The 20,000-nt window shown below is 42.3% G+C and overlaps 1 protein-coding gene across 5 annotated transcripts in view; it reads left to right on the top strand.

Moving 5' to 3' along the window:
• The window catches only part of tbc1d22a (TBC1 domain family, member 22a), a 208,758-nt gene that overhangs the window by 41,640 nt on the left and 147,118 nt on the right, over positions 1-20,000 (top strand). For all 5 annotated transcript variants that reach the window (XM_064938236.1, XM_064938233.1, XM_064938234.1 and 2 more), the window contains exon 7: positions 17,671-17,799. In XM_064938236.1, coding sequence (XP_064794308.1) covers positions 17,671-17,799 — 129 coding nt within the window. The remainder of the gene's footprint in view (positions 1-17,670; positions 17,800-20,000) is intronic.

Genomic DNA, 20,000 nt, shown 5'->3' with positions numbered 1-20,000 from the left:
TATATTGCCTAGGGGTATGGCAAAGATTTTGTTAACACAAATGAGTGTCAGAGGTCCCCAGTTCTGTCTGAGGGACTGAGATGCAGTGGTGTCAAGTTGTTAAGTAAAAAATACTTGACTACATTTACTTAAACACTTTTCCTAACGACAATAATGTACTTTTTACTCCATACATTTTCCCTGATTCCCGAAAAGTACTCATAACGTTTCGAATGCTTAGCAGGACAGGAAAAAGGGGGGTAATAGATACTTTAGGGAAGTAATGGGTTACAGTACATTGCACTCAATCTGGGATTTGTCTGTCAGTAGAATCACCTTGTGTTTTGCTGATGATGGTAGCACAACAATCCAATAGGGCTATCCGATTCAGATTAGTCATCAATATCCAAATTCAATATCACCCTATCAGGTTGCGCTTCTGTCTCTCAACTGCTTGGTGTTCTGGGTTCCCTTAGACCCCCAGACTTGTCCCACAGCATGTTGAATATAGCCTATGCTGTGCGGCAGACACACGAGCGATGCAAGTGTGTGGCTTGCAAAAAAGAAATGGAAAGGGAGGAGATGGAAGGAGATGCCAAATCCCTGCAACATGCCATCCTTATCCTCCCCCAAGGGTCCTGGGATATCTGAACACTCCCCCGACCTTTTTAAATCCTCTCTGTCAAGATGCGGTCTGCGATAGACAGGAGAGGCTCTGAGAATCTATTCTCCACCCTCTACCGCTATTCCATAAACTTGGAGCCACATAATAAAACTTCACTCTCGACGCGTCCCCTGTGACCTTCTCTGCTCCCGATCGTGCCGTGGATATTCAATTTGTTCTTTTCCAGAGGCAGGTTAGGGCAAGCAGTAGTTCCTCCTCAGAAAAATGCCTGCTTGTCTCTTTCAAAGTTGTTAATACATTTTAATGCTGCATCACCTTCCACCCCCCCCTTCACTCCCCCAGCTGCATTTTAACACCTGACTGCACAAATGATACATAACTGTCTCAATCATTATTAGGAAATGAGGGAATTATAAGGTAAGAAGACAGTGAATGAGTTTATTTTTATTTTTTATATCCTCATCATTCTACCCCTCCCTGGGCGGTATCTCTTTACGCTTAGCTACGCTACAGTTATGTTTAGACTCATCTCTGTCTGTGCCGTAAGACACAGAGGAAGCTTCCAGCCCTATGAAAAAGAATGAGCTTTTCTGGAATAATAAAGAGCTTTTAAAGAAGAATCGTCCACTTGGGTTCCAGTGCCTGGAGGAAGTCAATTAAGTGGAATTTCAGTGTTAAAAATGGCTGAGGCAATGTGTACACTTTCCTAATGGAGCGGAATTGTTAAATGTTAAGTGCTGGTAAAGCAGCAGCTGCAACTGGCTTTGTGGTATTGATGTGGCTGCAAGATATAGATATAGATAGATAGCCTGATGTAGGGCTCATAGTTAGTATAGCATTTAGGCCTATGGATCATTCTATATCAATCAAGGTGCCTTTTTCCAAAGCCGTTTTTATTGAATGATTTCATGTGCAATGAAAGATGTAGAAACTATCTTGAAAATCAAATCTCTGTACTCAAAACAACTTATATATTTTATATTATTAAAACGTATTTTTCCCTCACTAACAAAAAACATCAGCTATCTGAGCAGCTAACCGATCGCTGCAGCTGTACATAGTCCATCTGTAAATAGCCCACCCAATCTACATACCTCATCCCCATATTGTTTTTATTTGCTTTTCTGCTCTTTTGCACACCAGTATCTCTACTTCAAATTTTATTTGTCACATACACATGGTTAGCAGATGTTAATGCGACAATCCGACAATGCAGTAATAACCAACAAGTAATCTAACTAATAATTCCAAAACGAATTTCTTATACACAGTGTAAGGGGATAAAGAATATGTACAAAAATATATAAATGAGTGATGGTGCAGAGCAGCATAGGCAAGATACAGTAGATGGTATCGAGTACAGTATATACATATGAGATGAGTATGTAAACAAGGTGGCATAGTTAGTGGCTAGTGATACATGTATTACATAAAGATGCAGTAGATGATATAGAGTACAGTATATACGTATACATATGAGATGAATAATGTAGGGTATGTAAACATTATATTAGGTAGCATTGTTTAAAGTGGCTAGGGATATATTTTACATCCTTCCCATCAATTCCCATTATTGAAGTGGCTGGAGTTGAGTCAGTGTGTTGGCAGCAGCCACTCAATGTTAGTGGTGGCTGTTTAACAGTCTGATGGCCTTGAGATAGAAGCTGTTTTTCAGTCTCTCGGTCCCAGCTTTGATGCACCTGTACTGACCTTGCCTTCTGGATGATAGCGGGGTGAACAGGCAGTGGCTCGGGTGGGTGTTGTCCTTGATGATCTTTATGGCCTTCCTGTAACATCGGGCGGTGTAGGTGTCCTGGAGGCCAGGTAGTTTGCCCCCGGTGATACGTTGTGCAGACCTCACTACCCTCTGGAGAGCCTTATGGTTGAGGGCGGAGCAGTTGCCGTACCAGGCGTTGATACAGCCCGCCAGGATGCTCTCGATTGTGCATCTGTAGAAGTTTGTGAGTGCTTTTGGTGACAAGCCGAATTTCTTCAGCCTCCTGAGGTTGAAGAGGCGCTGCTGCGCCTTCTTCACGATGCTGTCTGTGTGAGTGGACCAATTCAGTTTGTCTGTGATGTGTATGCCGAGGAACTTAACTTACTACCCTCTCCACTGCTGTTCCATCGATGTGGATAGGGGGGTGTTCCCTCTCCTGTTTCCTGAAGTCCACAATCATTTCCTTAGTTTTGTTGACGTTGAGTGTGAGGTTATTGTCCTGACACCACACTCCGAGGGCCCTCACCTCCTCCCTGTAGGCCGTCTCGTCGTTGTTGGTAATCAAGCCTACCACTGTTGTGTCGTCCGCAAACTTGATGATTGAGTTGGAGGCGTGCGTTGCCACGCAGTCGTGGGTGAACAGGGAGTACAGGAGAGGGCTCAGAATGCACCCTTGTGGGGCCCCAGTGTTGAGGATCAGCGGGGAGGAGATGTTGTTGCCTACCCTCACCACCTGGGGGCGGCCCGTCAGGAAGTCCAGTACCCAGTTGCACAGGGCGGGGTCGAGACCCAGGGTCTCGAGCTTGATGACGAGCTTGGAGGGTACTATGGTGTTGAATGCCGAGCTGTAGTCGATGAACAGCATTCTCACATAGGTATTCCTCTTGTCCAGATGGGTTAGGGCAGTGTGGTTGAGATTGCGTCGTCTGTGGACCTATTTGGGCGGTAAGCAAATTGGAGTGGGTCTAGGGTGTCAGATAGGGTGGAGGTGATATGGTCCTTGACTAGTCTCTCAAAGCACTTCATGATGACGGAAGTGAGTGCTACGGGGCGGTAGTCGTTTAGCTCAGTTACCTTAACTTTCTTATGAACAGGAACAATGGTGGCCCTCTTGAAGCATGTGGGAACAGCAGACTGGTATAGGGATTGATTGAATATGTCCGTAAACACACCAGCCAGCTGGTCTGCGCATGCTCTGAGGGCGTGGCTGGGGATGCCGTCTGGGCCTGTAGCCTTGCGAGGATTAACACGTTTAAATGTTTTACTCACCTCGGCTGCAGTGAAGGAGAGACCGCATGTTTCCGTTGCAGGCCGTGTCAGTGGCACTGTATTGTCCTCAAAGCGGGCAAGAAAGTTATTTAGTCTGCCTGGGAGCAAGACATCCTGGTCCGTGACTGTGCTGGATTTCGTCTTATAGTCCGTGATTGACTGTAGACCCTGCCACATACCTCTTGTTTCTGAGCCATTGAATTGAGATTCTACTTTCTCTGTACTGACGCTTAGCTTGTTTGATAGCCTTACGGAGGGAATAGCTGCACTGTTTGTAATCGGTCATATTACCAGTCACCCTGCCCTGATTAAAAGCAGTGGTTCGTGCTTTCAGTTTTGCGCGAATGCTGCCATCAATCCACGGTTTCTGGTTCGGGAATGTTTTAATCGTTGCTATGGGAACGACATCTTCAATGCACGTTCTAATGAACTCGCACACCGAATCAGCGTATTCGTCAATGTTGTTGCCTGATGCAATACGAAACATGTCCCAGTCCACGTAATGGAAGCAGTCTTGGAGTGTGGAATCAGCTTTGTTGGATCAGCGTTGGACAGACCTCAGCGTTGGGGCTTCTTGTTTCAGTTTCTGCCTGTAGGCAGGGATCAGCAAAATAGAGTCGTGGTCAGCTTTCCCGAAAGGGGGGCAGGGCAGGGCCTTATACGCTTGCACATCATCTTCTGCTCATTTTTCACTCGTGTTAATCTGCTAAATTGTAATTATTTCGCTAAAATGGCCTAATTAATTGCCTACCTCTTCACGCCATTTGCACACACTGTATATAGACTTAATTTTTGTTCTATTGTGTTATTGACTATATGCCTGTTTATTCCATGTGTAACTCTGTTTTTTGTGTCGCACTGCTTTGCTTTATCTTGGCCAGGTCGCAGTTGTAAATGAGGATTTGTTCTCAACTAGCCTACCTGGTTAAATAAAGGTGAAATAAAAAAATTATTAACCTGTGCCACTAAACTAGAAATGTTGCAGCTACAACCAGCTTAACTCTGGTACAAACACTTTCATGACCATTTTTCACAGCCAGGCTAACATCCCCCTTGCTGGTACTTCTCACAGAAACCATCACCATTTTATCCCCCAACACTTTCCCTGGTTGTCACTCAAAAATGTCATCTATCACTTTAAAAAAAAAATTCACTCCAAATACACTGATTTTGAGGTAGGGTGGCGTTTTACGCCAAATTACCTGATTTTCATGTTCCATTTTTTGGGGCGTCGAGGCAATGATATTGTGGTGGTGCAGTGCCACCTGGTTAGCCCGGGTAGCACACACAGCCATGTCTAGTTCACCTGTCTGACCTTCATCTGCCTATGTCTGGCTCGTCTGTCATCCTGACTCGGAGCTGGAGCTCCCCTGGAGCACCCTTTGTGTGGCGAGGGTCAGTGTGTGTATGTGTGTGTCTCTTGTCTTCTTGGTATCCCTCTTCTGTATGTGGGAATGTCTTTCTGCGTCTCGTCCTGTGTTTGTGTGTTAGTGATTTTGCCACGAGAATTAAAACAGCAGGGAATCATCTTTAAACAAGAGCGATGACTCGTCAGGCCTCTGTGGGAGCAGACGGAGCTGCCGTCACCGTTTGAGGCGCTGCTGTTTTAATGCAAAATCAATTCTCTTCATCCTGCTGACTTCACACAACCTGCTGCGCCCACACACACACACACACACACACACACACACACTGTTCAGACTTCACAAGCCTCTCCAGCGCTCTAAGTAGATTTTTGTTTGTCAGTTCCTTGCTAGAAAATAAAGATTTCATTTACTTCGCAAATTGATTCCTTAAGCTTATTTTTTAGTGGGAGAGCGATGGGAGAACAGATTGTGTGTTTGTGTCAGGTGCCAGCCCATGGATTGACAAAGCGATTATTGGAGAAAATAATCAACAGCAAGTTAAAGGGGGTCTTTAGATGTATCTAGGCTGGCCAGCTGTGATGGTTGCCTACTGACTGTCAGCACCTTATAGTTTTACTTTCTCCTCTTCAAAAACCTTCACAAGGGCAAGGCTATTGATTCTTCTAATTTTCTGAAGCACAAGTACAGATAGTCAAATTAAATTGGCACCCTTGCATTATTCAATGTCTTTTAAGTAAAACAATAAAATCACAACTTTTAGTGTTTGCAACTGCACATGACCTCAAACTGGAATTGAGATTTTTTTTTACTTTAAGGAGAAAATGAATGATTGAATATTCATATTAAGTTGGTTGGAGGCAATGGTTGTCCTGGTTGTAATTTCTCACCTGATAAGTTGCAGGCGCCTACATGAGTAAAAATATCCCTGGGGCCAAGCTTCCTGACATCCAGGATCTATATACTAGGCGCTGTCAGTGGAAGGCCCAAAGAATTGTCAAGGACTCCAGTCACCCAAGTCTTAGACTGTTCTCTCTGCTACTGCACGGCAAGCGGTGCAGGACCAGAAGGCTCATTAACAGCTTCTACCCCCAAGCCATAAGACTGCTGAACAACTAATCAAATGGCCACCATGACTATTGACATGTACCGGTTCCCCATGTATATAACCTCGTTACTATGTACATTTCTTGTTGCATTTTTTTTATTTGATTGCTTCAACATTTTTTAAATTTTTTTATTTTATTTTATTAACCCTATTTCTTAAACTGCATTGCTGATTTAAGGGCTTGTAAGCATTTCACTGTAAAGTCTACATCTGTTGTATTCGGTGCATGTGCCAAATACTTTTGATTTGAAATAGCTATTCAACCAGTATTGGAAATGAATAAACAGAACATTCTTCATTGCACTCCATAGTAAAGTGTAACAGTGCCAATGTATTTGATTGCATCTGTAAGTGTGGTGGATGGAAGTTTGTTGAATTTAGTTCGAATTGCAGTGACTGAGCAATCTAACAAATCCCAGAGTGGACTGTAGTATCATGCTTGAACCAGGGGTTGGAACCTACATTTATTATCCAATCGTTTTCGTTCTGATCAAATCGAATTGTATTCACATGCGCCGAATACAACAGGTGTAGACTTTACAGTGAAATGCGTACTTACGAGCCCCCAACCAACAATGCGTAATTTAAAAGCAGCTTTAAAACAACAATAGCGAGACTATATACAGTCGTTGCCAAATGTTTTGAGAATGACACAATTATTAATTTCCAAAAAGTTTGCTGCTACAGTGTCTTTAGATATTTTTGTCAGATGTTACTACGGAATACTGAAGTATAATTACAAGCATTTCATAAGTGTCAAAGGCTTTTATTGACAATTACATGAAGTTGATGCAAAGTGTCAATACTTGCAGTGTTGACCCTTCTTTTTCAAGACCTCTGCAATCTTCCCTGGCATGTTGTCAATTAACTTCTGGGCCTGACTGATGGCAGCCCATTCTTGCATAATCAATGCTTGGAGTGTGTCAGAATTTGTGGGTTTTTGTTTGTCCAACCACCTCTTGAGGATTGACCAAAAGTTCTCAGTGGGATTAAGGTCTGGGGAGTTTCCTGGCCATGGACCCAAAATATCAATGTTTTGTTCCCCAAGCCACTTAGTTATCACTTTTGCCTTATGACAATCTGCTTCATCATGCTGGAAAAGGCATTGAGCACATCTGCTCACAACTATGACAGTCCTGACTCCAAAGGAAGAGACAATCCTGTTGAACCTACTTGGAACTAAATGCTTGCGCTGATCAAGAATTTATTACTATTGACAGATTTTTCTCTTCACCTACCAAATTGCTATGTTTTATGTGCTCTCTACTGTATCCAGCTAACCACACTGCCAGCCCACCTCCAACATTCTCTAACCAGTTTGTGACTTACTCAAACTGTGCTTGTACTGTTTGGCGCAGTGGTTTGAAACTTTTGAAGGACTCACTCCTTTTGACTCGCTTCTATTAATTCATGTTCTGACTCAATCACTGCTTGAAATTTCTAAAGGTTGGTGAAGTCCAACATGTTCCATCAATAAAGTAACCAATTTCTCCTCTCTCAATTCATGAATGAAACTTCCCCCCACATCCTGATTTAACCCTCCCGTTGTGTTCGTTTCATGTTAATTATGTGTTCCTGGTCCAAAATGAGCGCCCCATTATTGCTGATTATAAATCTATAATACATATATTATCACCTAATGTTGTTAGATCTTTTTATCAACTTAAGTTCTGGCGAACGTTACACGTTTTGAACTTCTATTTGCTATTTATGGACTGTAGGCCTCATTGACCTGAGCTCATACAACTCGTTTTTGAGTTAAAAAACAACAATGAATGGATTATTTTGACTGTAACATACTCAGATGAAACCTATTGGGCTATTTATCAGACTACTTTGTCAAAGTTTAACAAGGACTCTCCTCCTCACCAGTGTCATGGTCAAAGATATGATCAATATATGATCAAGAGCCTCACATACAGTATATCATTTGGTAATTGTGCTGCCACAGAATGAATTGTGAGCAAGGTCTCAAAAAAGCTTTATATACCAGAGCTGCGAGAGAAGTTCTGTATATTAATGAAGCAATGTTGATTGTTTGTGAGAATGCCAACAGGTGGGGAAAGATTATTTTTGGGGGCATTGCCATGGAAGCCAAGAAGGTGGTGGTTCACGTGCTCAAATGTGGTGGTCTGGGAGAGCAAGTGTGTCCATCTGATGAATTGGCATGTGCCTGAAGTCAATTTTAGACATTGTCTCACCCATTCATTTCTAATGACCGGTCATTTTTGACCGGAAACACCCAAAGTGTTATGAAAATCATCAAAATGTATTTTATGTGGACAAAGTCATGGAACCATATGACAATCAGATTAAATGAACTACATTTTTCAGAGAGAACTTGTAAGTTGGTCCAATTCGTCTGGGACACAGCAGGAGGGTTAATGGAGTTTTCAAAAGGTTTTGACTCCACCCAACCTAGCTATCCACTGCATGTCTCACAGCAGTAGCACTCGGATAATACTTCTGAGTCTCTTGAAATACTTGACCTTCCTCTGTCACCAACATTAGAATAGCAACCCTCACCTCCTCCCTTTTGAGGCACATTATCAAGTCAGCGTGATTACATGGACATATGGTAATGGCCCTTATAGCCAGTGCTCAGGGGGCTGCCTGGCACACATGCGTCTTGTTGTAAGAGCTATTTGTTGTGCCGTGGGAGTGAAGAATGGGCACAAGCCTCAACTGCTCCAGAGATGAATGGTTTTCTGGGGCTGTAGATTTCCAGGCAATCAATTACTGTATCACTATGGGCCTAGTCTACACCAGCAGGACTAGACATATGATGTATACTGTAGCTAGATACATTCTCACTGGAGGAGAGGTGTGTTTGTATCCGGTGTGTGCGAGTGTGTTTTCAATGTTATACTATTGTTAGGCCCTCGACCCTCTTTGCATTAATCTCTGCTCATCCGTTATTGAATGTGGGTTGATATGAAGAGAATAATATGGCCAACAACCTTAACAGTTCCCTTTTCAAATTCCTCTGCCATACTGAAACATTTGCTGATGCAGTGGACCTGTGTCAGTAGTAAAGTGCTCGAACAATTAGTGTGCGTCTCAAATGGCTCCCTCATCCCTACATAGAGTAGTGCACTACTTTTGCCCAGCCTGGTGCCCACCCTGTTTTTAGCAGATTTAAAGTGATTGGAAGTTACTGTATCCCCTAACGTAGTTCCCACAATGTGTGTGGATGCATGGGTGTGTATGTGCATGTCTAGACTAGTGTATAATGCTAGGCTTGTGATGAATTGTTCTCGACTACTCACAAGGCTAGCGTGGGCAGGTTTTTTTCTTCTCTCCAGTGAATTGATTAAAATATGCATGTTTGATTCAAAGTATAGGGTGGTATATGCTTGGGTGGTATCCAGATTATCATACCTTCAAACAGACCTTGTGCCATACGGGGATATTTGGTAATACTGGCACTGGACACAAGGGGCGCTGTTTTCAAACCCCACTGTAATCCGAAGGTTAGCAATGCTAACAAGTACATGTAAAAATCCTAAATGCGAAAGAGTGCATTACGAGCATTTTATACAGTCAATTTATATATGAACAAAACCCTACAAGCATACAAGTAACTAAAAAAAGCTACTTAGTTTTCAGTAAAAACAAGTATTAAACAGCAAGGCTCTGGATCCAGGAGGGGTTTCTCTGCTGTTACCAAGTGAAGCTTGATTTTGGAAGAAGCTAACCATTTAGCTAGCGAGCTACTACATTGGAAAATCAAATGCACATCTTCAGAGCTTTTAGCACACTTTAGACAGTTAACTTAATCGTTATAAGATATCTGACAGCCACTTACTTGTGAATTCCATATTGTATGTAACAAGATCACCTGGTGTGTGCTGCACAACAGTGAGTGACTCGTAAGCAATTTCCCTCAAAATAATGTAGGCACTGAGCAAATTTCAGGTCTGCTGAGTGCAAACTCGAACTTTGTGGAAATTCTGTGCAACTTCTGGCCAGCGTTTACTGTGAACACTGACGCTGTACTCACTTTAGGTTACAGGTATAGTAGTGGCCAAGTAGGTTGCTGTGGCTATTTGATCATAATGTAGGCCTATCAGAGTGGCTTAGCATAAACTATGGAGAAAATGCATCACAATATATTTTAACATGGAATTAGCTGTTCTGTATTTCAGCCTACAGTAGCCAATGTGTGGTGTTCAATGTAGGCCTATATTCCATAAGACTTTTCAAAGAAATGTAGCGATTGATAGTAACCTGTTTATCCACTTGTCTCTCAGACAAGGTGACTGAAAATGTTGTATTCGTTTGCAAGAAACCACTTTACAAAATGAATTGCTTTATTATTCTCATACCATTATTACGGATAATCCGGCAAATGATGCTACCCTTTGCATATTGGCTACTTATATTTTGAGACAGGCTTGAATAAGCTAACACTGCCCCAAAATACAACACTGCCCCTTGCAGATAAAATGCTTTTTACCTGACTTGCATTTTCAAAGAAGGCTGGAAATGCACGTGTTGTGCTCTTGTAGGAAGCAACCACTCTGACATTGCTGACTAGAAATGAGGTATAACTGGGCTAATAACTCACTAACAGAATATGAACAAATGTACTCCTGGCTACATGCAGTTGTTGGTTTGATCACAAAACAAACGTATCTATTCGCAACCACTCATTCTGTAAACACAGTCCAGTTCAAAGTGAATGGTACAGATCCAAGTATGGCAATGGTCTGTTTGCGGATAGGGATACTGTAGCTCTGATAGGTTATGGTGCACCGGTCTGTGTAGAGTATGGGCCTGAGTTGTCAGTCAATGCAATAGAATCCTACTTCAATGCACTTTGAGAGAATCTCTTGCATAGTTTTTTTGTTTCGGTATGTTGCTTTGAAAGTGACTAATCGCGTTGATTCGTTCACAATTCACACAGCGGAGGGAAATGTTGATAGTGTTAACTAAAAGGGCTGATATTTCTTCTGTGCGTCAGTCCCGTGGGGCTGTGTGTGCTTAGAGGGAACATTGCTCACAAGGCTCTGGTCTCTCGTGTTGTGTGCTTGTAAAGTGAAACCAGGTGACTACTGGTCAGTGGTGGAAGAAGTACCCAATGTTCATACTTGAGTAAAAGTAACGATACTTTCATAAAAAATGACTCAAGTGTAAGTCACCCAGTAAAATTCTATTTTTTTTAATTTTTAAAAATTTTAAAAATAAATTTTACCCCATTTTCTCCCCAATTTCGTGCTATCCAATTGTAAGTAGCTACTATCTTGTCTCATCGCCACAACTCCCGTACGGACTCAGGAGAGACGAAGGTTGAAAGTCATGCGTCCTCCGATACACAACCCAACCAAGCCACACTGCTTCTTAACACAGCGCGCATCCAACCCGGAAGCCAGCTGCACCAATGTGTTGGAGGAAACACCGTGCACCTGGCAACCTTGGTTAGCGCGCACTGCGCCCGGCCCGCCACAGGAGTCGCTGGTGCGCGATGAGACAAGGATATCCCTACCGGCCAACCCCTCCCTAACCCGGACGACGCTAGGCCAATTGTGCATCGCCCCACGGACCTCGCGGCCGGTTACGACAGAGCCTGGAGGCGTAAAATTCTACTTGAGTAAAAGTATTTGCTATGAAATATACTTAAGTATAAATCATTTCTAATTCCTTATTTAGCAAACCAATAATTTTCTTTGTACTTTTATTTACGGATAGAGAGGGGTAAGCTCTAACACTCAGACATAATTTACTGACAAAGCGTGTGTGTTTAGTGAGTTCAACATATCAGATGCAGTAAGGATGACCAGGGATGTTCTCTTGATAAGTGTGTGAATTAGACCAACTAATTATTTTGTGTGTGAGGGAAAATCTATGGAGTAAAAAGTACATTTTCTTTGACTGTTGTGAAGTAAAAGTTACAGATACCCCAAATACTACTCAAGTAGTACTTATTTCTTAAGTACTTTATACCACTGCTACCAGTAACCTTCACAATGAAAAGTTGTGTGACAAGTGAAATGAAGAACGTGATCTTTTCTCCTAATGTATTGCACAAGTTGACTGCAGGTATTTACTTAAAGTGTGTGTGTGTATATATGTGTATATATATATATGTGTGTGTGTATATACAGTGCCGTGCGAAAGTATTCGGCCCCCTTGAACTTTGCGACCTTTTGCCACATTTCAGGCTTCAAACATAAAGATATAAAACTGTATTTTGTGAAGAATCAACAACAAGTGGGACACAATCATGAAGTGGAACGACATTTATTGGATATTTCAAACTTTTTTAACAAATCAAAAACTGAAAAATTGGGCGTGCAAAATTATTCAGCCCCTTTACTTTCAGTGCAGCAAACTCTCTCCAGAAGTTCAGTGAGGATCTCTGAATGATCCAATGTTGACCTAAATGACTAATGATGATAAATACAATCCACCTGTGTGTAATCAAGTCTCCGTATAAATGCACCTGCACTGTGATAGTCTCAGAGGTCCGTTAAAAGCGCAGAGAGCATCACGAAGAACAAGGAACACACCAGGCAGGTCCTAGATACTGTTGTGAAGAAGTTTAAAGCCGGATTTGGATACAAAAATATTTCCCAAGCTTTAAACATCCCAAGGAGCACTGTGCAAGCGATAAGATTTAAATGGAAGAAGTAACAGACCATTGCAAATCTACCAAGACCTGGCCGTCCCTCTAAACTTTCAGCTCATACAAGGAGAAGACTGATCAGAGATGCAGCCAAGAGGCCCATGATCACTCTGGATGAACTGCAGAGATCTACAGCTGAGGTGGGAGACTCTGTCCATAGGACAACAATCAGTCGTATATTGCACAAATCTGGCCTTTATGGAAGAGTGGCAAGAAGAAAGCCATTTCTTAAAGATATCCATAAAAAGTGTTGTTTAAAGTTTGCCACAAGCCACCTGGGAGACACACCAAACATGTGGAAGAAGGTGCTCTGGTCAGATGAAACCAGAATTGAACTTTTTGGCAACAATGCAAAACGTTATGTTTGGCGTAAAAGCAACACAGCTCATCACCCTGAACTCACCATACCCACTGTCAAACATGGTGGTGGCAGCATCATGGTTTGGGCCTGCTTTTCTTCAGCAGGGACAGGGAAGATGGTTAAAATTGATGGGAAGATGGATGGAGCCAAATACAGGACCATTCCGGAAGAAAACCAGATGTAGTCTGCAAAAGACCTTAGACTGGGACGTAGATTTGTCTTCCAACAAGACAATGATCCAAAACATAAAGCAAAATCTACAATGGAATGGTCCAAAAATAAACATATCCAGGTGTTAGAATGGCCAAGTCAAAGTCCAGACCTGAATCCAATTGAGAATCTGTGGAAAGAACTGAAAACTGCTGTTCACAAATGCTCTCCATCCAACCTCACTGAGCTCGAGCTGTTTTGCAAGGAGGAATGGGAAAAAGTCTCTCGATGTGCAAAACTGATAGAGACATACCCCAAGCGACTTACAGCTATAATCGCAGCAAAAAGGTGGCGCTACAAAGTATTAACTTAAGAGGGCTGAATAATTTTGCACGCCCAATTTTTCAGTTTTTGATTTGTTAAAAAAGTTTGAAATATCCAATAAATGCCGTTCCACTTCATGATTGTGTCCCACTTGTTGTTGATTCTTCACAAAAAAATAGTTTTATATCTTTGTTTGAAGCCTGAAATGTGGCAAAAGGTTGCAAAGTTCAAGGGGGCCGAATACTTTCTCAAGGCACTGTGTATATCTAGCTACAGCTACTTTAAGTAAATACCTGCCGTCAACTTGTGCAATATATATTTTAAGAAAGTTACAATGGTATTGATATTAGGAAAACCATCCTGTGGCCCAATTACAGAGGAGGAACTTTAAATAAATAATAATATATTTATATATATTTATTTTACCTTTTTATTTAACACGGCAAGTCAGTTAAGAACAAATTCTTATTTTCAATGACAGCCTAGGAACAGTGGGTTAACTGTCTTGTTCAGGGGCAGAACGACAGATTTGTACCTTGTCAGCTCAGGGGATTCAATCTTAAAACCTTTCGTGATGTAATTAAAGATTTTAAGTCTGGGGAAAACCCCAGGGCTCGATGGCGCATACCAGTTGAGGTATATCAAACTGTTTTTTGATGTGGTCAGAGGACCGTTTATTAGTTTTAACCACTCTTATAACAATTGTAGATAATCAAATGCTGAACAAGGCCTGATTTCACTATTACTGAAACACGACCCAGGTTGTAAATACAGTGCATTCGGAAAGTATTCAGATGCCTAGACTTTTTTTTGTTACGTTGCAGCCTTATTCTAAAATTGATTACATTGTTTCCCCCCTCATCAATCTACACACACTACACCATAATGGCAATGCAAAAACAGGTTTTTAGAAATGTTTGAAATGTATTAAAAATAAATAACTGTAATCGCATATACATTCTCCAAGTATTCAGACCCTTTTCTCAGTACTTTGTTGAAGCACCTTTGGGCAGCTCCAAGTGGGCTGTCCGGTGCCTTTTTCTGAGGAGTGGCTTCCGTGTGGCAACTCTACCATAAAGGCTTGATGATTGGAGTGCTGCAGAGATGGTTGTCCTTCTGGAAGGTTCTCCCGTCTCCACAGAGGAACACTAGAGCTATGTCAAGTTTTTCAACACCTTCCAGACCAAGGCCCTTCTCCCATTTTTGCTCAGTTCTAGGAAGAGTCTCGGTGGTTTCAAACTTATTCCATTTAAGAATGGAGGCCACTGTGTTCTTGGGGAGCTTCAATGCTGCAGAAATGTTTTGGCACCCTTCCCCAGATCTGTGCCTCAACACAATCCTGTCTTGGAGCTCTACGGATCGGTGTGTGCCTTTCCCAATCATGTCCAATCACTTGAAGTTAATATAGGTGGACTCCAATCGGGCAGTAGGTGGCCTAGTGGGTAGGAATGTGGGCCAGTAACCGAAAGGTTGCTTGATCGAATACCGGAGCTGACAAGGTAAAAATGTGTAATTTTGTTAGAATGACGTGGATGTCGATTTAAGGCAGCCCCCTTACCTCTCTGATTCAGAGGGGTTGGGTTAAATGCGGAGGGTACATTTTCAGTTGAACCCATTCAGATGTACAACTGACTCGGTATCTTCCTTTCCAATCAAGTTGTAGAAACATCTCAAGTATGATCAATGGAAACAGGATGCACCTTAGCTCAATTTCCAGTCTCCCAGCAAATGGTCTGAATACTTATGTTAAAGTATTTGTGTTCTTTTCATTTTTAGTACATTTGCAAATGTGTCTAAACCAATTTTTGTTTTGTCATTATGGGGTATTGTGTATAGATTGATGAGGAACAAAATGTGTTAAATCCATTTTAGAATATGGCTGTAAGGAAACAAAATGTGAAAAAAGTCAGGTTTTTGAATGCACTATATACGGATCCTGTCCATTAAAATTGGTGGCCCCTTACACTTCAGTGTTGTGATGCAAAATGCATAGAATTAAAGTTATTTTGGGATATTATTCACCGTAATCAGGAGTATTTTCTACATGGACAATAGATTCAAGATAATATAAGACAAGTACTGGAAACAATAGAACGCTATGAAAAATCCAGGAAACCAGGCCTGGTATTCATAGCTGACTTTTAAAAATTATTTTGATAAAGTACGACTGGAATTTACATATAAATGCCTGGAATATTTCCATTTTGGAGAATCTCTTATACAATGGGTTAATGTTATGTAAAATAGTAAATAATGGCTTCTCATAGTATTCAACTGTCAATAGGAGTAAAACAATGCTGTCCACTATCAGCATATCTATTTATTATGGCCATAGAGATGTTGGCTATTAAAATCACAACCAACAATAATATCAAGGGGTCTAGAAAGCCAGGGCATAAATTCAAAAGTGTCATTGTACGCTGATGATTCATGTTGTCTTTGAAATCCACAAATTGGATCCCCCCACAGCCTCATAGAGGATCTAGATCATTTTTTCTAACCTCTTGAGGACGATATGTGAAGCTTTAATAAAGGGCAGTGATACTAGCAAGCGCAGTGTGTGTGTTTCTCGTTTTCTCTCTCATATTATTCAATTCTTTACTTGCACCTGCAACAAAGATCACTCAGATGTGCGAGTGCCTTTTGATTGGAAAGTTAGCAAAAGTAGATGCCATCTTGCTATCATGGAAAGGACAATACCTGTCTATTTGTGGAAAAATCACCCTGATTAACTCTTTAGTCATATCCCAGTTTACTTATTTGCGTATGGCCTTGGCTTTACGTAACAACTGTTTTTTAAAAATATGTGCAAAATATGACATTCGATTTGGCATGGCAAGCCAGACAAAATTAAACGGTTATGTTTATTATGAATTCGGAGGGCAGAAATTATTAAATATTAAAGCATTAGACCTCTCACTAAAGGCTTCAGTCATACAAAAGCTATATTTATATCCGAACTGGTTCTCTAGCAGATTAGTAAGAATGGCTAACCCTGTGTTCAAGGATGGCCTTTTCCCTTTATTCAGATTACAGCTCCAAAATAGCGTTATTTTTAAAACAAGCCATAGAAAGATGCAATATCAGTTTAACCCACCAGAAAAGACAAATGATTACAACAAATAATATTATGATTAGCTCAAATATGCTAACTGATAGAAAAACAATTTTTTAAATATTTATTTTTAAACAAAACCGGCATAATTTTTCTTAAATGATATCATACACATGACTGGTGGAGGGAGGTATGTCACACAAGCAGCTAACAAAAACATATGGAAATGTCTGCTCCATATAAATTGCAACCAACAAGTTGCAGCATTACCTCAAAGATGGAAGGGGAGAAAGTAAGAAACCTGCATTAAAGACCAAAATTGGTTAAAGAAAAGTGTGATAAATAAAGTATACCAGTTTCAGTTAAGGACCAAAGAATTGGCACCGGTGTCATATATTTTCAATGGCCCTGTTCAATGGACCTGTTCAATGGCCCATGGTTTATGAACTGATACACAAAACAACGCTGTATTGAAAACTTAGTTTTTCAATTAAAATGGTTGTACATATGTGGGTGATACAACCCTATCAGCTCTACAGATTTTGCTGTGAAGAGACAGAATCATTAGATCATTTGTTTAAGTACTATTCATATGTAGCTTGTTTTTGGTTGCAGGAATGGCTGAAGAAGTGCAACATTTTTTGGGAGATAACTCTGCTAATTGCATTGCTGGGTGATCTGAAAAGTCAGTCAATAATATAATAATGCTCTTACCAAAAATGTTTTATTTTAATTTACAATCTGAGAATAGAAAGTGAGAATAGAAAGGTGGAATATCACATCGCAGTTGAAAAATGAATGGCATATATATATATATATGAGGGAGATGGCAGGGGCTGAGGGTAGCTGACGGATGGGACTAAAAACAAACAAAACTCATGTAAAATATAGTCCGTCCGTAAAATGTTTATAGTATGTATAATCTGGAAGTAGAATCCTAGGTTATGTTGTCCAATTAGCAGGGTTAGGGGAAATAATAAAAGTAAATATAAAACATGTCTTTTTTTAAAGGAATGGAACTGGCTTCGAGGTCCTGAGTTGAGTTTGAGGAGCCTATACTATCCTAACTGTTCTAGTGTTTTCTTCCCAGGGTTACCTTCCTGCCAACACAGAGAGGAGAGAGAGCACGCTACAGAGGAAGAGACAGGAATACTTCGGTTTCATAGAACAGTACTACGACTCGCGCAACGACGAGCACCACCAAGACACGTACAGACAGGTAAGGATGCTATGTATGCCTACACACACAGTCACATTTTGTCACGCTTTATTTCTTTCTCCGTCCTTTTTTCGCTCCTCTTCTCCCCTGACTTTCTGTATACCTATATCCACTGAGACAATTTTATTTAACCTTTATTTCAACTAGGCAAGTTAGTTACAATGACTGCCTGCCCCGGCCAAATCCTAGTGACGCTGGGCCAATTTGTGCGCCACCCTACGGGACTCCCAATCACGGCCGGTTGTGATTCAGTCTGGAACTGAACCAGTGTCTGTAGTGACGCTTCTTGCACTGAGATGCAGTGCCTTAGACCACTGTGCCACTCATGAGCCCATGCACTCATAATATATTGAGAGCAGTCTGTCTATGCTAAGCTCCGCTCCTCCACAGTTCATCCGTTCCAGTGGTGGATAAATATAATTCCTCCTCGGCTATCTACAGTTCAGACCCCTCCACCTCAGTGACGGCAGACATATTCATTTGCGCAGATAGAATGGGCTGTCCTGTGGGTGTAAATCCCCAAGCCCTCTTACCAGCCATTTCTCTTTGTCCCTGATGTGTTGGTTCACCCACAGCCCAGACGAGCCAAGCCACAGCCTGTCAGCGGCCGCGAGGCTGCATCACAGATCCAGTTATACGGTGATAAGTGGTTTTTCATGCTGCTCTTCTCTCACACATAGCAGTGCCACTATGGAGTGGCTCTCTCGCTCTAAAATATGACCCTCCTCCCACCATTGGTGTCAGATTCTCTCCCTCCCTCTGTTTATCAGGGAAATCACTTCTGCTGACACACACACACCTCATATGTTTTAATATGCTTGTGGGGACCTAAAATTGTTTTCCATTCAAAATCCTATTTTCCCTAAACCTAACCCCAGGCTTCAAATAGCCTTTCTCCCTGCAAGGGATAATTGTACTTGTTTTACTCTCCTTTTGGTGATTTCCGGTGCCCACGAGGATAGTAAATACATGCACGCATGATATTTAAAAACAATATGACCCTCCTCATCTGGTGTGTTGTCGATATTTACTATGGTGCGACAATATTTACTCTGCTGAGATCAACAACCGTTTCCCGCTAGAGTAAGATGAAGAGAGGAAAGCCCTCTCTTTGCCTTGAAGAAAATGACTGATATTTACTTTAAAATGGGAGAGCTTTAGGCTTCCAGCAAACTGAGTAGAAATGTCGCCTCAGCAGGGAGTCTGGAGACCGTTCTTCTCTACACTGATCTCAGTTCTGTGTTCAGTGGCAGCGGATGTTTTCTGTCTGATCACAGGCTCAGTGCTGTTCCTGAGTCAGCGCTCAACTTCCTGACATTGGCAGTGCAAGACCTGTGACAATGTTCTCCGGTCTCTCCTCTGTAACTCCCCTCATCTCCCTACAGTAGTGGATCTCTCGCTCACTCACACTCCCCCTCTCGCGCCAACTTTCTTTCAATCAATCAAGTGTATTTATAAAGCCCTTTTTACGTCAGTGGATGTCACACAGTACTTATACAGAAACCCAGCCTATAAACCCAAAGAGCAAGCAACACAGTGGCTAGGAAAAACTCTTAGAAAGGCGCTCCCTCCCACACTCTCAGGAGGGGACTATCAGGTGCCCCCCACACTCTCAGGAGGGGACTATCAGGCGCTCCCCCCCACACTCTCAGGAGGGGACTATCAGACGCTCCCCCCCACACTCTCAGGAGGGGACTATCAGACGCTCCCCCCCACACTCTCAGGTGGGGACTATCAGACGCTCCCCCCCACACTCTCAGGAGGGACTATCAGACGCTCCCCCCCACACTCTCAGGAGGGGACTATCAGGCGCTCCCCCCACACTCTCAGGAGGGGACTATCAGACGCTCCCCCCACACTCTCAGGAGGTGACTATCAGACGCCCCCCCACACTCTCAGGAGGGGACTATCAGGTGCCCCCCCCCCACACTCTCAGGAGGGGACTATCAGGCGCCCCCCACACTCTCAGGAGGGGACTATCAGGCGCCCCCCCCACACTCTCAGGAGGGGACTATCAGGCGCCCCCCCACTCTCAGGAGGGGACTATCAGGCGCCCCCCACACTCTCAGGAGGGGACTATCAGGCACCCCCCCACACTCTCAGGAAGGGACTATCAGGCGCCCCCACACTCAGGAGGGGACTATCTCTCAGGAGGGGACTATCAGGCGCCCCCCCACACTCTCAGGAGGGGACTATCAGGC

This window comes from Oncorhynchus masou, chromosome 26 (genome assembly GCF_036934945.1).
Source record: "Oncorhynchus masou masou isolate Uvic2021 chromosome 26, UVic_Omas_1.1, whole genome shotgun sequence".
Lineage (NCBI taxonomy): Eukaryota > Metazoa > Chordata > Actinopteri > Salmoniformes > Salmonidae > Oncorhynchus > Oncorhynchus masou.
Note: the sequence above shows the minus strand (reverse complement) of the source record. Positions and strands in the feature narration are given on the sequence as shown.